Source organism: Lepisma saccharinum, chromosome 27 (genome assembly GCF_977018435.1).
Source record: "Lepisma saccharinum chromosome 27, izLepSacc3.1, whole genome shotgun sequence".
NCBI classification, from domain to species: Eukaryota; Metazoa; Arthropoda; class Insecta; order Zygentoma; family Lepismatidae; genus Lepisma; species Lepisma saccharinum.
The window spans coordinates 59,051,644-59,067,305 of record NC_139255.1 but is presented as its reverse complement, the minus strand read 5'-3'; the positions used below and the strand labels follow the sequence as shown (position 1 = coordinate 59,067,305).

At 37.8% G+C, this 15,662-nt stretch overlaps 1 protein-coding gene across 1 annotated transcript in view; it reads right to left on the bottom strand.

Moving 5' to 3' along the window:
* LOC145980368 (serine protease inhibitor dipetalogastin-like) overlaps positions 1 to 15,377 on the bottom strand; it is a 136,218-nt gene extending 120,841 nt beyond the window's left edge. The window contains exon 1 of the mRNA XM_083113429.1: positions 15,131 to 15,377. Within this exon, the coding sequence (XP_082969555.1) occupies positions 15,131 to 15,182 (52 nt within the window). The 5' untranslated portion in view covers positions 15,183 to 15,377. The remainder of the gene's footprint in view (positions 1 to 15,130) is intronic.
* Positions 15,378 to 15,662: the final 285 nt, after the last annotated feature.

The window sequence follows — 15,662 nt, the reverse complement described above, 5'->3', positions numbered from 1 at the left end:
AGGGGAATGTTCTACTTTTGGGGGGAGTGCGTCATAGGCCTTGGGGCGATTGGCACCCCTAGTACTCGTTATGCAATATAAATATAATTGTCTGCATGCTAAAGATATGTGCGTAAATAAGCGAGACGTTACGGGACGAAATTGCCGGCATCTGCGCCATGTCACGCTCTATCTCGGCCCAGGGCCAAAACGAACGCACTGTATAATTCACCAGTAAGTGTGTTTCATATCAAATCCGCTAGAAGGAATTTGTGCCCAAACACATGAAACCAGAAAATTTTAAACACCCAAGACCTTAGATATACCTATTTCTGGAATACAGCGTTCAAGTCTCAGCTTCTGATGATAACTGTACAACTCTTTTGTCTTTCTTTCTTGCCGTAAAATTACGTACCGAAGTGATGTCGAGGGTAGTTGATACAATGTAGATATTTTGCATTTAAATACAGTATTAAAAATTGATATTCAGAGGCGTACATTCCAGGCTATCTAGCTACCTGCAAAGCCCAGGCTCAAAAGAGAAGAGAAAATCTGTCGAGAAATGTGCATAAAATTGTTCATTTCAATAAGAAGATGATGGTCTTTCAGGAGTTGGCACACTTATTTCTTACAAGTTCTTACACTGATTTCTTAGGAGTTGGCAATATTGCCCGCTTTCTTTTAAATCCGCAGGGGACTGCGTGAGTTCAGTTCCTTCTAGATGCCGCTAGTGTTGCGAACTCATTGTTACCAGCGTGGCATCTTCCCAGCAATGGGGAATTTTGGAGCGAAACTATTAGAGGAAAGGGGAAAAGCGTTGCTTTTATGCTCCCCCTGCAAATATTTGTCCATTCGAATACTATTGTATGATGAGATAGCCCAAGTTTTAAACCCAGCATACGCTACTGTTGATATTAAAATTAATTGTTCTATCAGCTTTTTGTTATTTCGCCATTTATCTTGTTCCGTTGTTAAATAAAAAGAGATAAAATTAATAACAATGAAAAGTACTAACATCCTGGAACATCATATGAAACTGATGTAGAAATCACACTACCTACAAAGTGTGCTTAGTGAGAAAAGAAATATGTTTTGTTTGAAAATTGTAAAAAAAAAAATCACTCGTGCATTTTTCGAGCGGTGTGTGTGATATAAATGCATACATTATTTTCAATAGATGCCAGATGCATATTCGTCTCTATTCACGTTACCGCAATTAGTCTCGTACAGCATGCACAAAGAACAATTGATTGATACAAATTTCCAGTCAAGTCAAATTTGCAGTCGTAAATAATTTTCTTTGTTCAGTAATAACAATGAAAGCGCAAAATCTATGGAGGAGGATAATGACCAATGATAACTGATTTCAGAAGTCACAAGTCACGTCCTTCAGACGAAATGGAACTTCCAGGACGAGTTGAATGACTTTCGGAATTCTGACTGCCCTTTCCTCGTAGGACTTGATATTTGTCTCTTCCAGACCACACAGGAGGAACATTTGTACACGTCTTCAGCCGTCAGGACGATTCTATATGCATCTGTGGAGTTGATTTATCTACAGTACAGCATGGTACATCCACCGTGTATATGGGAAGATGTAAGGTAGGCCTACATACTTTCCGAAATGTTATCTTTCGATACAGTAGATAAGATACATACTCATGGAGAGATCGGAGAACAGCAAAATTAAATATTTCATCCAAAGCTTTATTGAGACAGCGAGTAAAACTAAGAGAAATATAGCTTTTGAAAAACTATGATTACAGAAAATAGAAAGAAACACCTGTGAATCATATTTCACCCTCTCCCACAATTTTCTGTTACCCTAAACATTTCAAATTTGGATCTTTTTATTTCCCTATTCTATCAGTGCAATGCTTTCTTCTGAATTTTCATTACAATGATTAAACGTCTAGACATGACATTTCATACAACAAAACACTATCAGTTTCCTTAGTTCTGTAACTCTACTTTTTATTATTTTATTATCCTGAGATTCAGTTTCCAATAATAGTCCGCTGCTTCATGTGACCTTGACGTGTAAATATGTAAATAGAATTGTTCTATTTGAATATAACAAATAAGCAAACACAATCGTTTTACTTCTTATTTAATTTAAAACTTGCTTAAAAGGTTCGTCATTATTGCCCCGAAATTGTAGTGAATAAAACTTGATTCCACATGAGGACACATTTAAACGTTTTCATTTTAAACTGTATTACTTGAAGCCTTATAAGTAGGGCTCGGAAGTTGAGGAAAAATCCTTTTTTTCCCTAGTGTCCGAAGACGAGGCCCAACATAATATATGTTAATTTTGGGTCATTGTAGGCCAGAAACAGGTGGGTTTTATTTGTCATTTTTTGCTTCTTTCGGAGTTTTTTGGCTTATTGGTCCTTTTTTTAGCATTTTTTAGGTCTTAACGGCTTTTTTTTGCAACTTTACCTTCTTTCGACTACGTTCTTACTGCCCATTCTCAATTCGAATCGTCATCACCTCTTAAACATTCTTTCTGTAGTAAAGAAATAAAAAAAGAAAGAAAGAAATATATTTGGTTAGGTCAAACATGATTCTTCAAATATTATTTTTCAAATTATGTTAATGTAAAAAATATATAATGTCTGAAAGAAGATGCATTTCATACATATAGTTTTCTCGCACTGTGTGTTCCATACCACCAGAATTTTGAATTTTTTTATTCATTAAATCTGGAGCCTAATTAAAACTGAAGCTATAAATTAATTTCGATCATATTTATACGTCCTTTTTAGGTCCTTTTTTGATATTTATAGGTCTTTTTTTTGGCAATTTATAGGTCCTCAACTTCCGAGCCCTATTCATAAGTATAGTTTTTGACTACCTAATTGTGCATCAAAGGAATCTGATACAGTCAGGGTGGTATTTGAAGGGGGATGAGGGGTAATTTCCCCGACTGGTTGATAATTTTTGGCACTTGGGTGAGAACTTCAAAAATAAATCCTGAAAACGCACCTCTACCAATAGCAGCCTTGTTGGCTCTTACTTATTATTAGGGAAGGGATTTTAAGGTGCAGCAACTTTGCAAATATATAGCTGCTTTCATACTGATCGTTTGAGATATGTATTTTAGGACATGAAATCAAGTAAATGAACACTTTGTTGCAGCTTTTCGTGCTCTGATGCTTCAGCACCAATTTCTCCTTCCTTTTCTTTCATGTTTTGTTAACAAATTGGACAGAAAAATAAATGATTAGTTACTCTTCTTGAGCAGCTACATAAAATCATATAGTTTCAATTTATAGAGCAGAACGAGAGCTATCAAATTGTATTGTAATATAATTAAGCCTTGTTTCCATATTAAAAACACTAAGTTGCTGTCCAAGGCAGTTTATTAAGATATTAAAACACCTATCATTTTAGTTTAGTTCTTCGTCTGAGGAAGACCCTGATACAGGGTTGAAACGTTACATGTTAAGTGTTTTTATATCTTAATAAACTGCCTTGGTCAGCAACTTAGTGTTTTTAAAATGGTATTATATAATCATTGCAGTCCCATTCTCTCGCGCGCTTTCCTTAACTTGGTTGTAGCAGACCTGCCATTCCCTGTTGTAATATCTGCTGGGAACACAGCAGCCTCAAGTTACCTCATCGACGGCTCCTATTGGCTGCGGTTCCTGGATCGGATGCCGGAGCACCACGTGACTGGTTTGTTTGAACTCAATGTAACGCCTGTACAGTAACTCTTCGACAAGGGAGTTTTTGAACCTGGCCCACGAGAGAACAACAGCGTTTTGATTTATTCCCTGCGCTATGTTTTCTACAACCGCAGTGTGACATTCCAATGTAAAACGAACTCGCGGACATTTTTAGAAGGCAACTTTTGATCGGTCAACCCTGGTCCAGGAATTGTAAATAAATTCAATCCCGGACTGGAAGAGAAAATCAGCAAACGTAAATGAGTTCTAGACAGTGTACAACCTTTTCATATTTAAATCATTTCAATTCGGTCCAGGAACCATTTTTCAATGTAACAATACTTAACTTGGACCGAATTTAAATTGTGCGAGGAAAAAGGTTTCGGTCCTCCAGCGGAACCCAATAGAATTTATGAGTTCCAGGACCTTGAACAACCCTGCGTTGAATAGAGACATTTCACTAGTACCTTTTTTTGCACCTTTTTGATAACATTTTCACAACCTTTTTTTCCCTTTCCGGCCATAATTTTGCACCTCAAAATCCTTTCCCTACTTATTATGGTAAAAACAAAAAGCAAAATCAATAATGAACAATGATCCACTCACAATTAGATAATTGGCACATGCAGTGAATCTACTTACATATTATACTTTATCAAAACTTTTTTTGCAATTAATGGAGATACAACTTTAAATGCACAAATGAGGTTAATGGAATTCTTGAAACATGTACCAAGTGCAGGAAAATTATAAGTTGAAGACTGAAAAAAAGGAGAATGGAATGTGTCCAGCGCACTGGCCCTTTATCTGTCACACCACTCGGTGGGCGACATTTGTGTCGAGCCAAGAACGGTACCTTCGACGTTCAGGCGAATACCTAGTAGCCTGGATGCATAATTATATCAGATGAAAATGTCTTGAAAAGCTTGATATGGCGTGCAGACACGAGTGTTGGCGACGTAGGGTGGATGCAAAAACATGTTCCACATGTGCAAAACGCATACAAATGACCTTCATATCACTGTCCTCGTCCAATGAACTCAGAAAAAAAGGAAATCTGTCAAGAAAAAACTAACTTTACGACTGCTTTTTCGAGCATGCAGAATCTGGAATCGTGTAGGTAGAATCAAGGAATCAAGTGGAGGCAAAGCTGGTCGTTGCGTTGTCCATGTTAGTGTGCAGTTGGTTTGAATTGTAATAAATATAGAACGGATTTTAAGGTGTAGCACCTTTACAAAAATATAACTGATTTCATTGCGATCGTTTGAGATATGTATTTTAGGACATAAAATCAAGTATAATTAGCACATTTATCCTCTTTGATGCTTCCTTTTCTTTCGCGTTTTGATAAAAAAAAAAGAACCTGGACAGAAAAATAAATGATTTCACTCTTCTTAAGGAGCTACATAAAATCCTATAGTCTCATTTTGTAGACTAATATAATCATTGCAGCCCCAATACTTCCCAAGAGAATGTAGAAAGATAATGCAAGTCTCTGAGCTCCAAGCGTCAGCTACTTTCATTCGAAAACATAGAAATGTTGAGCGTAATCCAGTATAACAAGTTGATTGAAACTCAGTAAATGCCACGTTTACTTCCTAAATACTGGTTACTTTATGAAATTATTGCTAATTATGTTATTTGCTACAGTGTTGAATAAATAATATTAATGTAACTGGTTTAGTTCTGAATAAAGGCATTTCTTCTGCACCTTTTTTTGCCCCTTTTTGAAAATATTTTCAGTATCTTTTTTTCCCCTTTCCCGACCAAAATTTTTCACCTTAAGATCCGTTTCCTAGTAACAAAGACACACTGCCATGCTGATCTTTAATTTATTATAAATTTGTAATTTAGTTACTGTTACATTGCAGCATATGATTTAGTTTCGATAGATACTACATGTACAAACTTGTTTTTGCTTTGTTCTTGAGACCATGGGCTTGGTGAGGGGGTCTGAAAGTGTCCATCGACCCCCCTGGAAATTGGGATAATTCATTTCAAGTTACAAATAAGCAAAAACTTTTTTTTATTGTTATTAACATAAATAACGTCAATTTAGTATTTATTCGGACAGAATAATGCATTAGATCGAAAGAATATAGTGTAATATAACAGGAACCAGGTTATCGTTTCTTATTCTACCATTTAGTGAAAAGAATAAGTGTTTGCATTGTTTCCAAAATTCAACAAAATATAGTTTTATGTGAGAGGCCACATAACGTAAATTGAGTGCATGAACCGAACGAAATGTGTCAAAATAATGAAAAACAGTTGTGCTGGATATTCACTCTTTTGGTGGATCGAGTAGCAAAATGTTCCCACGTAATAATAATAATAATAATAATAATGAGGAAATTTCGTATAAAATTGGTTCACTTTTATTACTTTATAATAAATATTAGTGTACAATATCAAATAAACCAGTGGAATTATTATTGATTGATTGATTTAGAATATTTTACTTCGCTTTTCTGCCACTTTTGATTAATTTGCGAAGATGGGGATGAATGATGATATGACGAAATTGATGAATGGACACTCACAAATACCCATGCCGGGATTGGAACCCGGGGCCCCTGGCTTCGTAGCGCGATATGCTAACCATGCGGCTGGTATTATTATTGTCGTTATTCTTTCTACTTACGTTTTATGAAGGGCCTCCCCCCCCCCCTCCTACAAAAATTTTTGGCGACGTGAGATGGCTATTCATCTGTGCGACTTTGCTGATGACACTTCAATAACAAGGGACCAGTTTTTCTTGTGGGAACCTCCATTCCAGAGTACATGCCCATCTTGCTTTGCATTTAATTCCAAGTGATGGCTGCTCTTCCCATCCACATTATTAGAACAGGCAATAGAACCCAAAGAAAGAAAGAAGAATAAAATTCCGGACCAAACATTTTTCAGCTTCTAACTGGGTAATAATTTTCCTCATCAACAATCACGTTTATTGACATTCCCTGGTCTCCCTTCGCCTCGTATTTGCACGAGACTTTTTCCTTTTCATTCGAAAGTCCTGACGTTTCACTCGAGGAAAATTGGGCTTGATTTGTGGGGCCGAGCGTCATCGTGTGGTCACGCCGCGTCTTATAAAAAGCAGCCAGCGAATGCGCTTCTAAAACATTGTATTTGATGAACTTGGTTCCTTCTTTTCTTGCTTCATAATCCTTCTTTTTTTTTCGTTCCTCGAATGCGAGGGACAAATGCTTCCCAGAGGGTCGAAAACAAGCTTGAGAGTGGAACGTGATTCGTAGCACCATTGACAAAAACGCTGCCTTCGAGGTCCGAGAGCGATAATCTAACAGGCGGAGCTGCTCGTCGTCAAATTCTGGGTTCCATTGAGGGAAACCTTATCTTCTTTTTGTAGCGAGGCTGAAGCCCCTTTGCTGTCGTTAGAGGAGTTCGTGACTCCTGCCAGTTCTTCAGTTTCCTCTAAGATCGGCATCAGCGTCCTAACGAGCGATTTCAAGTTCAAACTTTTAAAGCATCTATGCATGTAACAGATGCAGACCCCTATTTATACGTGTTCAAATATCGCATACCCCTTCCCAATACACATAGATGTGTATGTACGCCCAACGGCGAAAGTAACAGTAGGCGAATTGTCCACCACCATTTTCATTCGGTCTGAATTACACAATGTGATGACAATTAATTGAAATAATGACTTCACTAAGCAGAGAACAATGTCTGCTTTGAACCAACATAGTTTCATTCCTTAAAACACAGGATGTAGAATAAAGAAGTAATGAAAATAGCGGTGGACAATTTGCCTACCATTATTTTGCCGTTGACTGTACTTACACATATATGGGACATTCCATGAAAAGTGGTTAATAACAAAATGAAATAATACGGAAATTATTATTGTTTTTAATTGCATTACGGTTTAGATGTTTGGGAATGCATATAATTTACACATTTCGTCAATAACATTTTCTAGCATCTGCAGTCTATGTGCTTCACAGACAAATAAAGTCAAAATTTGCCACATTTTTAAAGCGTCACACGTCAACGGACTTTGTTAATGCTTTTCGTGCATTCAGTAGTCTATGCCATCATACTAAAGTGTTGTTTTTTTTTTTCATTTGCTAGCAGACGCCACAAAGTACTTCACAATTTCATGAAATCAGGTCATTATGCATACTTTGACAGTCTCTTGTCTAGAACCTTAAATTTTATTTGTAAAATGTCACACGTAACGCCGTAATATACGATGGCGGACCTCCATGTTGGTGTGGTTATCAAAACGCGCTACGACGCCACGGATCCCGGGTTCGAATCCCGGCCTGGGCAATGGTGTTATTTGCGAGCGTTGTTACGTACCCAATGGGACCAACACATGTAAACGGTTTGCCGAGGTGGAATATAGATGGTAGCACAAGGTGTGCAAGATTGAAGATTAACGCGAGATACGCGAATGGCAGTGTAAATAAGCGCAATGTAATTTGGAAAGATGAACAACAAGAGAATCCATTATAAGAGGTGTTACCAGCTTGTGAAAGAAGGACTTAGTGAAGAAAGGAAACCTACATATAAAAATACCAAAGGGATCGGCATAAAGGATACACGTTCCAGGGATTACATAAGAGTCCAGATTCAGATTTCCCAAAAAGAAGGAAGGCCAGATCCGAATTCACATAAAGAAGGAAGTCCAGAAAGAAGTATAGAAGGAAGAATATACTAAAGAAGATTATACAAATTAGAAAGAAAAATACATTTTAGGAGCATACAAATTGAATATAAATAAGAACAAGAGCAATACGTATCTCCTTATGTAAATATATAAATCCATGTATCCTTGTTGAGATAATACTAAACGTCTCCATTGGAAGGCATCATGTCTAGTTTCGTTTTCAAAAAAGAACACTACCCTGAAGATACATTAGCTGTGGTTTAATATTAAGATTTATGTACCTTGCACAAATAGAGGTAGCAGCGTCCCTTCATCAATTTCATCATATCATCACTCATCCTCATCTTCGCGATTAGCAAAAGGTGGCAGAGAATCGACGATAGATTGATTTTATTTTTGGATCCCACTTCAAACTGTAGGTATAGTCCCAATTAGCCTATCTGTGCATAAAAGTGGACTTAAAATTCAACTCAACTCAAGCGAGATTGATTTAGTTTAATTTGTTTTGCATTTCTACCACTTTTGGCAAATCGCGAAGATGTAGTTGAGTGATGATATGATGAAACTAATAAAGGGACGCTCACAAAGAATACCAATGCCCAGGCCTGGATTCGAACCCGGAACTCCTGGCGTCGTACCGCGCTGTGCTAACTACTATAACATGAAGGTCGACACCACTCAAAAAACAAATGAAACCTTACTTTCTCTCTCTCTCTCTCTCTCTCTCTCTCTCTCTCTCTCTCTCTCTCACACACACACACACACACACACACAATAAAATACGTATATGATATATACGTACATATGAAATTTTCATGTCCTTTGTTACAACTGTTAATCTAGGTTTGAACAAATTATTGGACTCATTAGTTGAAAAAATGAAACACAGATGAACTCTCTTTGTGTAGAGAAATTTAACAGATTTAATGTTTTGTGATACACATTGCATTGTTATACACACTGCAAGTACTGTCAGTACTTCGTGCACCTTTGGCTCTTTTCGAGCCTTTTAATTACTGCTTCTGTACAATCCTTTATCACTCTTATTTCAAAACTTAAATCACGTGGTTTATGAAATTACATGTTGCTCCGAAGATACAAGTAAAGAACTCCCTTACAACAATCAGTAAACAATGTACGTATTGCTCCAGGCATTTTTTGCGAATATGCAAAGGATTGTGGGAAAGACGAAGCAGACAAACAGCTTAATCCCATAAAATGTTATAAGGGGCCCAGGACTTTATGTCCTATAAAACTGTAAAATATGTATGTAATTATGTCATATAAATTGGAAAATATGTCATGAAAAATCACAAATATGTCAGAAAAATGCAGAAATATTCTCAGTAAAGCCAAAAATATGAACAACAGTACTTTCGAATTTCTCCCATACCCGATAGAGTAGAGTAGGGGCTGTAATGTACCGAATGTTATTTTTACTTTTGGCTCATTTTTGTGAAAAGCGAAAAAGTCAAAGAAATGAGAACGAAATTTCTTAACTTCCCGTGAAACAATGAGAGAGAACATTTTGCTCAATAATGTTTGCATGGCTATCAATTGTCGACGGGATAAAAAATTTGGGTATTGCGTATATTGTTCTGTTCTAAGAAAAGACGGCACCTTTCTTCCTCCGTAATTTCCATATCCTGCCATCGACAATATGAACTATCCGTTGTGCTAAAGCTACGAAGAAAAAATTATGAAATAACCCATTATGTGCGAGAGAATTACGAAATTATACAGAAATATGTCTTATTACAACAAAATTGAAGAAATGTGTTGTAAAAACGCGAAATTGGTGAAATATGGCAAAATATGCTCTGTCAAGTTTGTCTATTTCGGCTGATTTTCATCAGATATGTAAAGATCTCACCCCAATAATAGATCCGAAGCTAATTGAAAAATATGTTACATAACATAAATTCCCGGGCTCTAGTTATAACAATCGTCAAATATATTTAGTTAGAACACTTTCAAAGCAATGAAATGTGCTTCTTTTTTACCATGAGTCCAATAATTGAGCTTTGCTTCAGTTAATAGACAAAGGTTTTGTTATAGATTAGCGTGCGCACTTCAGTCAAAATTTATACATATTTTTCTATATAGGTTTCTTACAACCTTGGGGAGTTATGGGGGTTAAAAGGGGACAACATTTGCCGAATTATTCGCAGGAGGTGCCAAAGCCTTCTCGCCATGGTTAAAGAAATTATAACTAGGGCTTTGGTTAAAGGTGAAGAAGACGAGCGTTAAGACTGAAGTAAATTTATGTCAGCCTGCTGCAAAAATCGAGTGATGTGTTTAATATTGCTATGCGGCGGATTATCTATTGGAGGCAATGTGTACTGCATGGTTAGCTGAGCAGATTACACATCATATTACCATATCTATCTACTTTATTCTTCCTTTACAACGATTAATATGAAGCATCGATGCGATTAGCATGTCTAATTGACGTGAACGTCTTCCTGGACAGCTATATCGGGAAGCGTAGATACAAATTGCTTTCTCATTGTGGGCTTAATTGTTCACTTCCCTCAGGCGAATCGAAATCTAGACATTTTTGGTCATCGTGTAGTTACGCTTTTTTCGAAGGAGAAATTAGAAGTAGACATAATTGATGTGTAGGCATTCACGTATTCAGGCTGCGAGTGATTCGTCTAAGTTTAATATTCAACATGGTTTCTCAGTGTGTATACGTGCATAACTTAAGTTTTGAGTTTTTGTTTTAAGGCCACTTTGTGCAGAGAAGGCTAACCACTATGAACCTAATCCGGGCATCGAACCTGGGACCCCTGGGTACGCACCTGGGTTCGGATCCAACTTAAAACTGTAGCTCCCGTCTCAATTAGCCTTTCTGAGGATGAAGTTGCCCTAAAAAAATGTATCCATAGTGTACAAATCTCATTTGCCACATCGGAGGTTTCACGCATGCTATTTCATAACTTGAAGTATAAATTCGAAGTAGCCAATAACATTGATATTTAGTAAATGAGTCAATACTAAACGTACAGTACACTATTGGAACCACAATACAAGTACAGATTTTGGTTAAACATTGAACTTTAATGATAAAATAGTGGAGTATAGTAATTGGGGCTAAACACAAACAACTGCAGTAAAGCTGATACTTTTTTTTGCCAAAATTTTGTGTATGATTAAGGATTGCAGTTTACACGTAGACGATTTAACGTCTTCTATGTCTTAAAAAAAGGAACTATTGGTATGTTGTGTCCGGGTTCAACATGTAATGAAAGAAATGTCATAGAAAGCTACAGGAATCTTGAAAGAAATCTGGTTGGTCTTTGAACAACTAATGGCCATTCTCATTAGAGAGTGAGAAATATTCTACATTTGTCAGTTTCTCCAGTGTTCGTTACCATAAGGTCATACAAATGATGACTTGGGGGGACATTTTACCCCGCTTTGATGTTTCAGCACCTTCCTCCTTCATTTTCCTTCACGTTTTGTTAACAAATTGGACAGAAACATAAACGATTGTCACTGTTCTTGAGCAGCTACATAAAATCCAGCAGTCTCATTTTGTAGAGCAGAAAGAGAGCTATAACATGGATTAATATAATCATTGCAGTCCCAATGGTCCCAAAGAAAACGTAGCAAAACCCGCGAGAGAAAACACAAACTTCAACAAAACCTATTCGGCAGAACCACAGCTCTCTCTGCGGTCCGCGCGCATCATATACAGAAGGCGCAGAAAAAAGAGAGCATTGAATAACGGCATTTTATCAGCAAGTTTTCTTGTACCTTAAAATCGTTTCTCTAATGATGACTGTCATATCTCCATGCATGCACAAGACAAAATAACAACTCTAGTCGCAAAAAAACCTTGGGGCTAGGAGGGGGAAACTGTGTTCATTTGTTATTCCTCTGTAATCTGCATTTCAGACTAGAATACCTTACTATTATGAGTTTTTTTCTGCTAGATCCGCACTTGACTTCATAGTGCTAGATAAAGATGGAAATGTTATTGCTCTCGCCTGGAAACAAACTCGAGAGCGCTCGCTCGCACCAGACACGAGAACTTCGGATATGCAATGGTCATCCTGAAATTAATGCCTCCGCCTTAATAACTCCTCACATTGTTATCGGATTGAAATGAAACTTCACACACATATAATGAATGCGATATGTTACTAATGCACACCATTTTTGATTTGCAGAAAACTAAGTAAACAATGTGAATAGCAGAGAAAAACAAAGATCTCTAATTCAGTTGTTGCATATGGAGGGTTGTCACAGGCCATTGCAAAAATAGGATATCCGGACCCTGTGGCCGAGTGGTTAGCACTTCGCGCTGCGACGCCAAGGGTCCCGGGTTCGAATCACGCTCGGGCTTGGTTGTTTGTGAATGTCCATTCATCAATTTCATCACTCATCCCCATCTTCGCAAATTAGCCAAGAGGCACAAAACGCGAAGTAAAATAAATTAATCAATCAATCAATCAGAAATAGGATACTCGCTAATCCCCGAACCCCCTTACAGTCCTGATTTAGCCCCATCGGATTTCCATTTTTTTTTACCCCTCTCGAAAACACATTTCCAGGACGTGGAAGACATTAAATTCGCTGTGAATGCATGGGTCAGAAACCAAACTGACTCTTTTTTTTTTCCAGAGCGGATTTCGGCATTGGGTTGAACGGTGGCAGAAATGTATCGAAAGCAACAGACAGTATTTTGAAAAGCCTTAATAGGTACCCAACATATGTATCTCTACTTTTAAACAAACTTTCCAATTGTTCCTCCTTCACATAAACTTATAACTTTTTACAGCAGAGGAGGCATTAATTTCGGGATGGCCTTAGTAAATGGATAACTTCTCCCAAAACGGTAGTTAATAAATTAGAATTAAGTTACAGTGAGAGAACAAAATCTTGCAGCAAATCATAGTCCGCTTCTCTTCTTTGTGAGACGATGGCAGCAGACAAATAGGGAACTTTCCACAGCTGCTTGAAATTCGAATTCATGAAGTTGGGTTTCATTGCTTCTTTTCACAGCTGATTGGTTAATCCCAGAGATGCGATTAGACTGCAACTTAGAACTTCAATGGCCATGTACGAATTCTTAAAGCGTAGTTTCATTATCGCGTTTGCTCATAAAATCTATTTCATGTCCATTAGTATTTTAATGAATTAGATGCAATCATACTATTTAATGTAAAATTATAGAACAAATTCTCAAATATGAAGTTTGGGCCATATATTGCAACTCTTTGTCAGTATACATAAAGAATCAATTACAAACATTCGTATAATATTTATCTAAATGTGTTCTCATCTCTAGCAAGCTCAAAAATTACTGTAAGAGTAGCGATTGATTGATTTATTGATTGATTTGGTGTTTTAAGCCCACTTTATGCACAGTAAGGCTAATCGGAACTGAACCTACAGTTTAAAGTGGGATCCGAACCACTATGTGCCTCCACCGGGTTCGAACCCGGAACCCCTTGATTACAAGGCAACGACGCTACCACTGCGCCATCGGGGAGGCCCCTGTAAGAGTAGCGAGAAAGAAAAGCAAGAGGAAGAACTAAAATTCTCGTGAAAGAAATTTGATCAGGAAGTGAGAAAAATAGTGTTCAAACACAAGTCGTGGAGTGGAAATATATTGTGTTCCAGCAAATTCACAAAAGTGGGCAGAAACTAAAGTCATGGCATGATATAATTAATTGCTAACGATAGTACATACCTAACTCTTGTAGATTATTTTCATAGTTCTAATTTTCTTTAATATGAACCCTATTCATTGTGAATTTAGGAACATCCATTTCATATTCATTCTTGGCAATTTATCCTTCTCCATTTTCGCATGGAGTCTTGTTGAAGAAAAAAAATATTGAAATATTTTGTTTGTGTTTGGTTATTTGACGTGGCGACAATGACTAGACGAAACAAAAAGGAGGAAAGATGGTCGAACATCCGCACTTGGCTGGAAATTAAACCCAGAACCTTCCGAGGAGAGACCTTCGAGTCGTAGACTCAATGTGCTACGCAAGCGAGACAGCGAAACAAAACATTAAATAAAAAACTTCAAAATTGGTCAGTTAAAGAGACACCACTGTAGAGAACAAGAAACATTAGTACATACAGTGGTATGAAATCCTTTAGAAAAGTGGATATGTTGAGGGATAGTGGAACAGCTTAGAAGTAGCTATTAGAATAGTTGAATTGTGGTTATTGATTTATTTTCTGAGCATGGAGTAAGACAGGTCATTTACACTAAAACCCAGCAACTCGAGTAAAATTACACTCCTCACAATTTCCGAGCAGAATGTAATATTGTTCAACATGTGGAAGAGCGATTGATTGATAGATTTGTTTTGTGTTTCTTGGCTTTTCTGCCACTTTTGGCTAATCGCGAAGATGACGATGAATTGTGATATGATGAAATGGATAAAGGGACTATGATAAACACATATTGACAGCAAACAACACAGGCCCCGCAGAGGATTATGCTGACTGTGAGTCCACACGCCAGAGCCTCGTTAGTCTGCAAAATGCAGTCCACGGTGTACTGCGTGGAAGTTATATGGAAAAGAGAATGTTCTATCATCTGGCAGAGTAGTAAATTAATTTGATAGCAAAATGAACTGTCTTGTCATTCCAAGAAATGTACATGCCATTTACATGTGGAAATCGTATGCATTGTAGTGTTAAGACTTCGACCTTCACAATTTGGGCCCGAGGTCAAGTTCGAAGCCCGATCAAGGACAACAACCCGTCGACGGGAAAATGAGTTCAAGAATGCAGAAAAACTGTTTCGAGAGCTTTGAAACAACACGTTTTTGTGTACGAACATCACACGCTTATCGCTAAAAGCCACACTTACCGGCAGCAAAGGTTCCCAGGAACAGTAGCCAGGTGACGATCGGAGATCTCATTGTCAAGGAGTTGAGCTACAGATGCAGCAACCGCCGGATGCTGGCTCCACAAAGATAGATCGAGCAAGAAGAGTTCCTCTGAAGCGAGCGCCGTCCAAACCCGTTGCTTCTTACGGTTAACGAACTCTTGATAGCTAGCACCTCCACAATTGCACTGGCTGCCTCGCCCTTCGAGAGACTTGGCGTTACTCTGGACTCACTCCGAGGAAGCCTTGACGTGTTATAGGGCAAGCGGGGGGAGGGGAAGGAGGGGCAGGGACTCTCTCTCACCTGAGAGCCTACGGACGTTGCCCGTCCGGCGGTATCCTTTACGCGCTGGAAAACCACAGATCGGGATATTGACTGAGGGAACTGAGCGCGGAAGGGAACAGTCAACAGAACCAGCATAAGACAATGGTTCTTACACAGTTTATCTTAAAACATTGCTGATTAGGTTTGTGGAAGTAGTGCCACATCTGTTGTCAAACATATAGGTCTCAA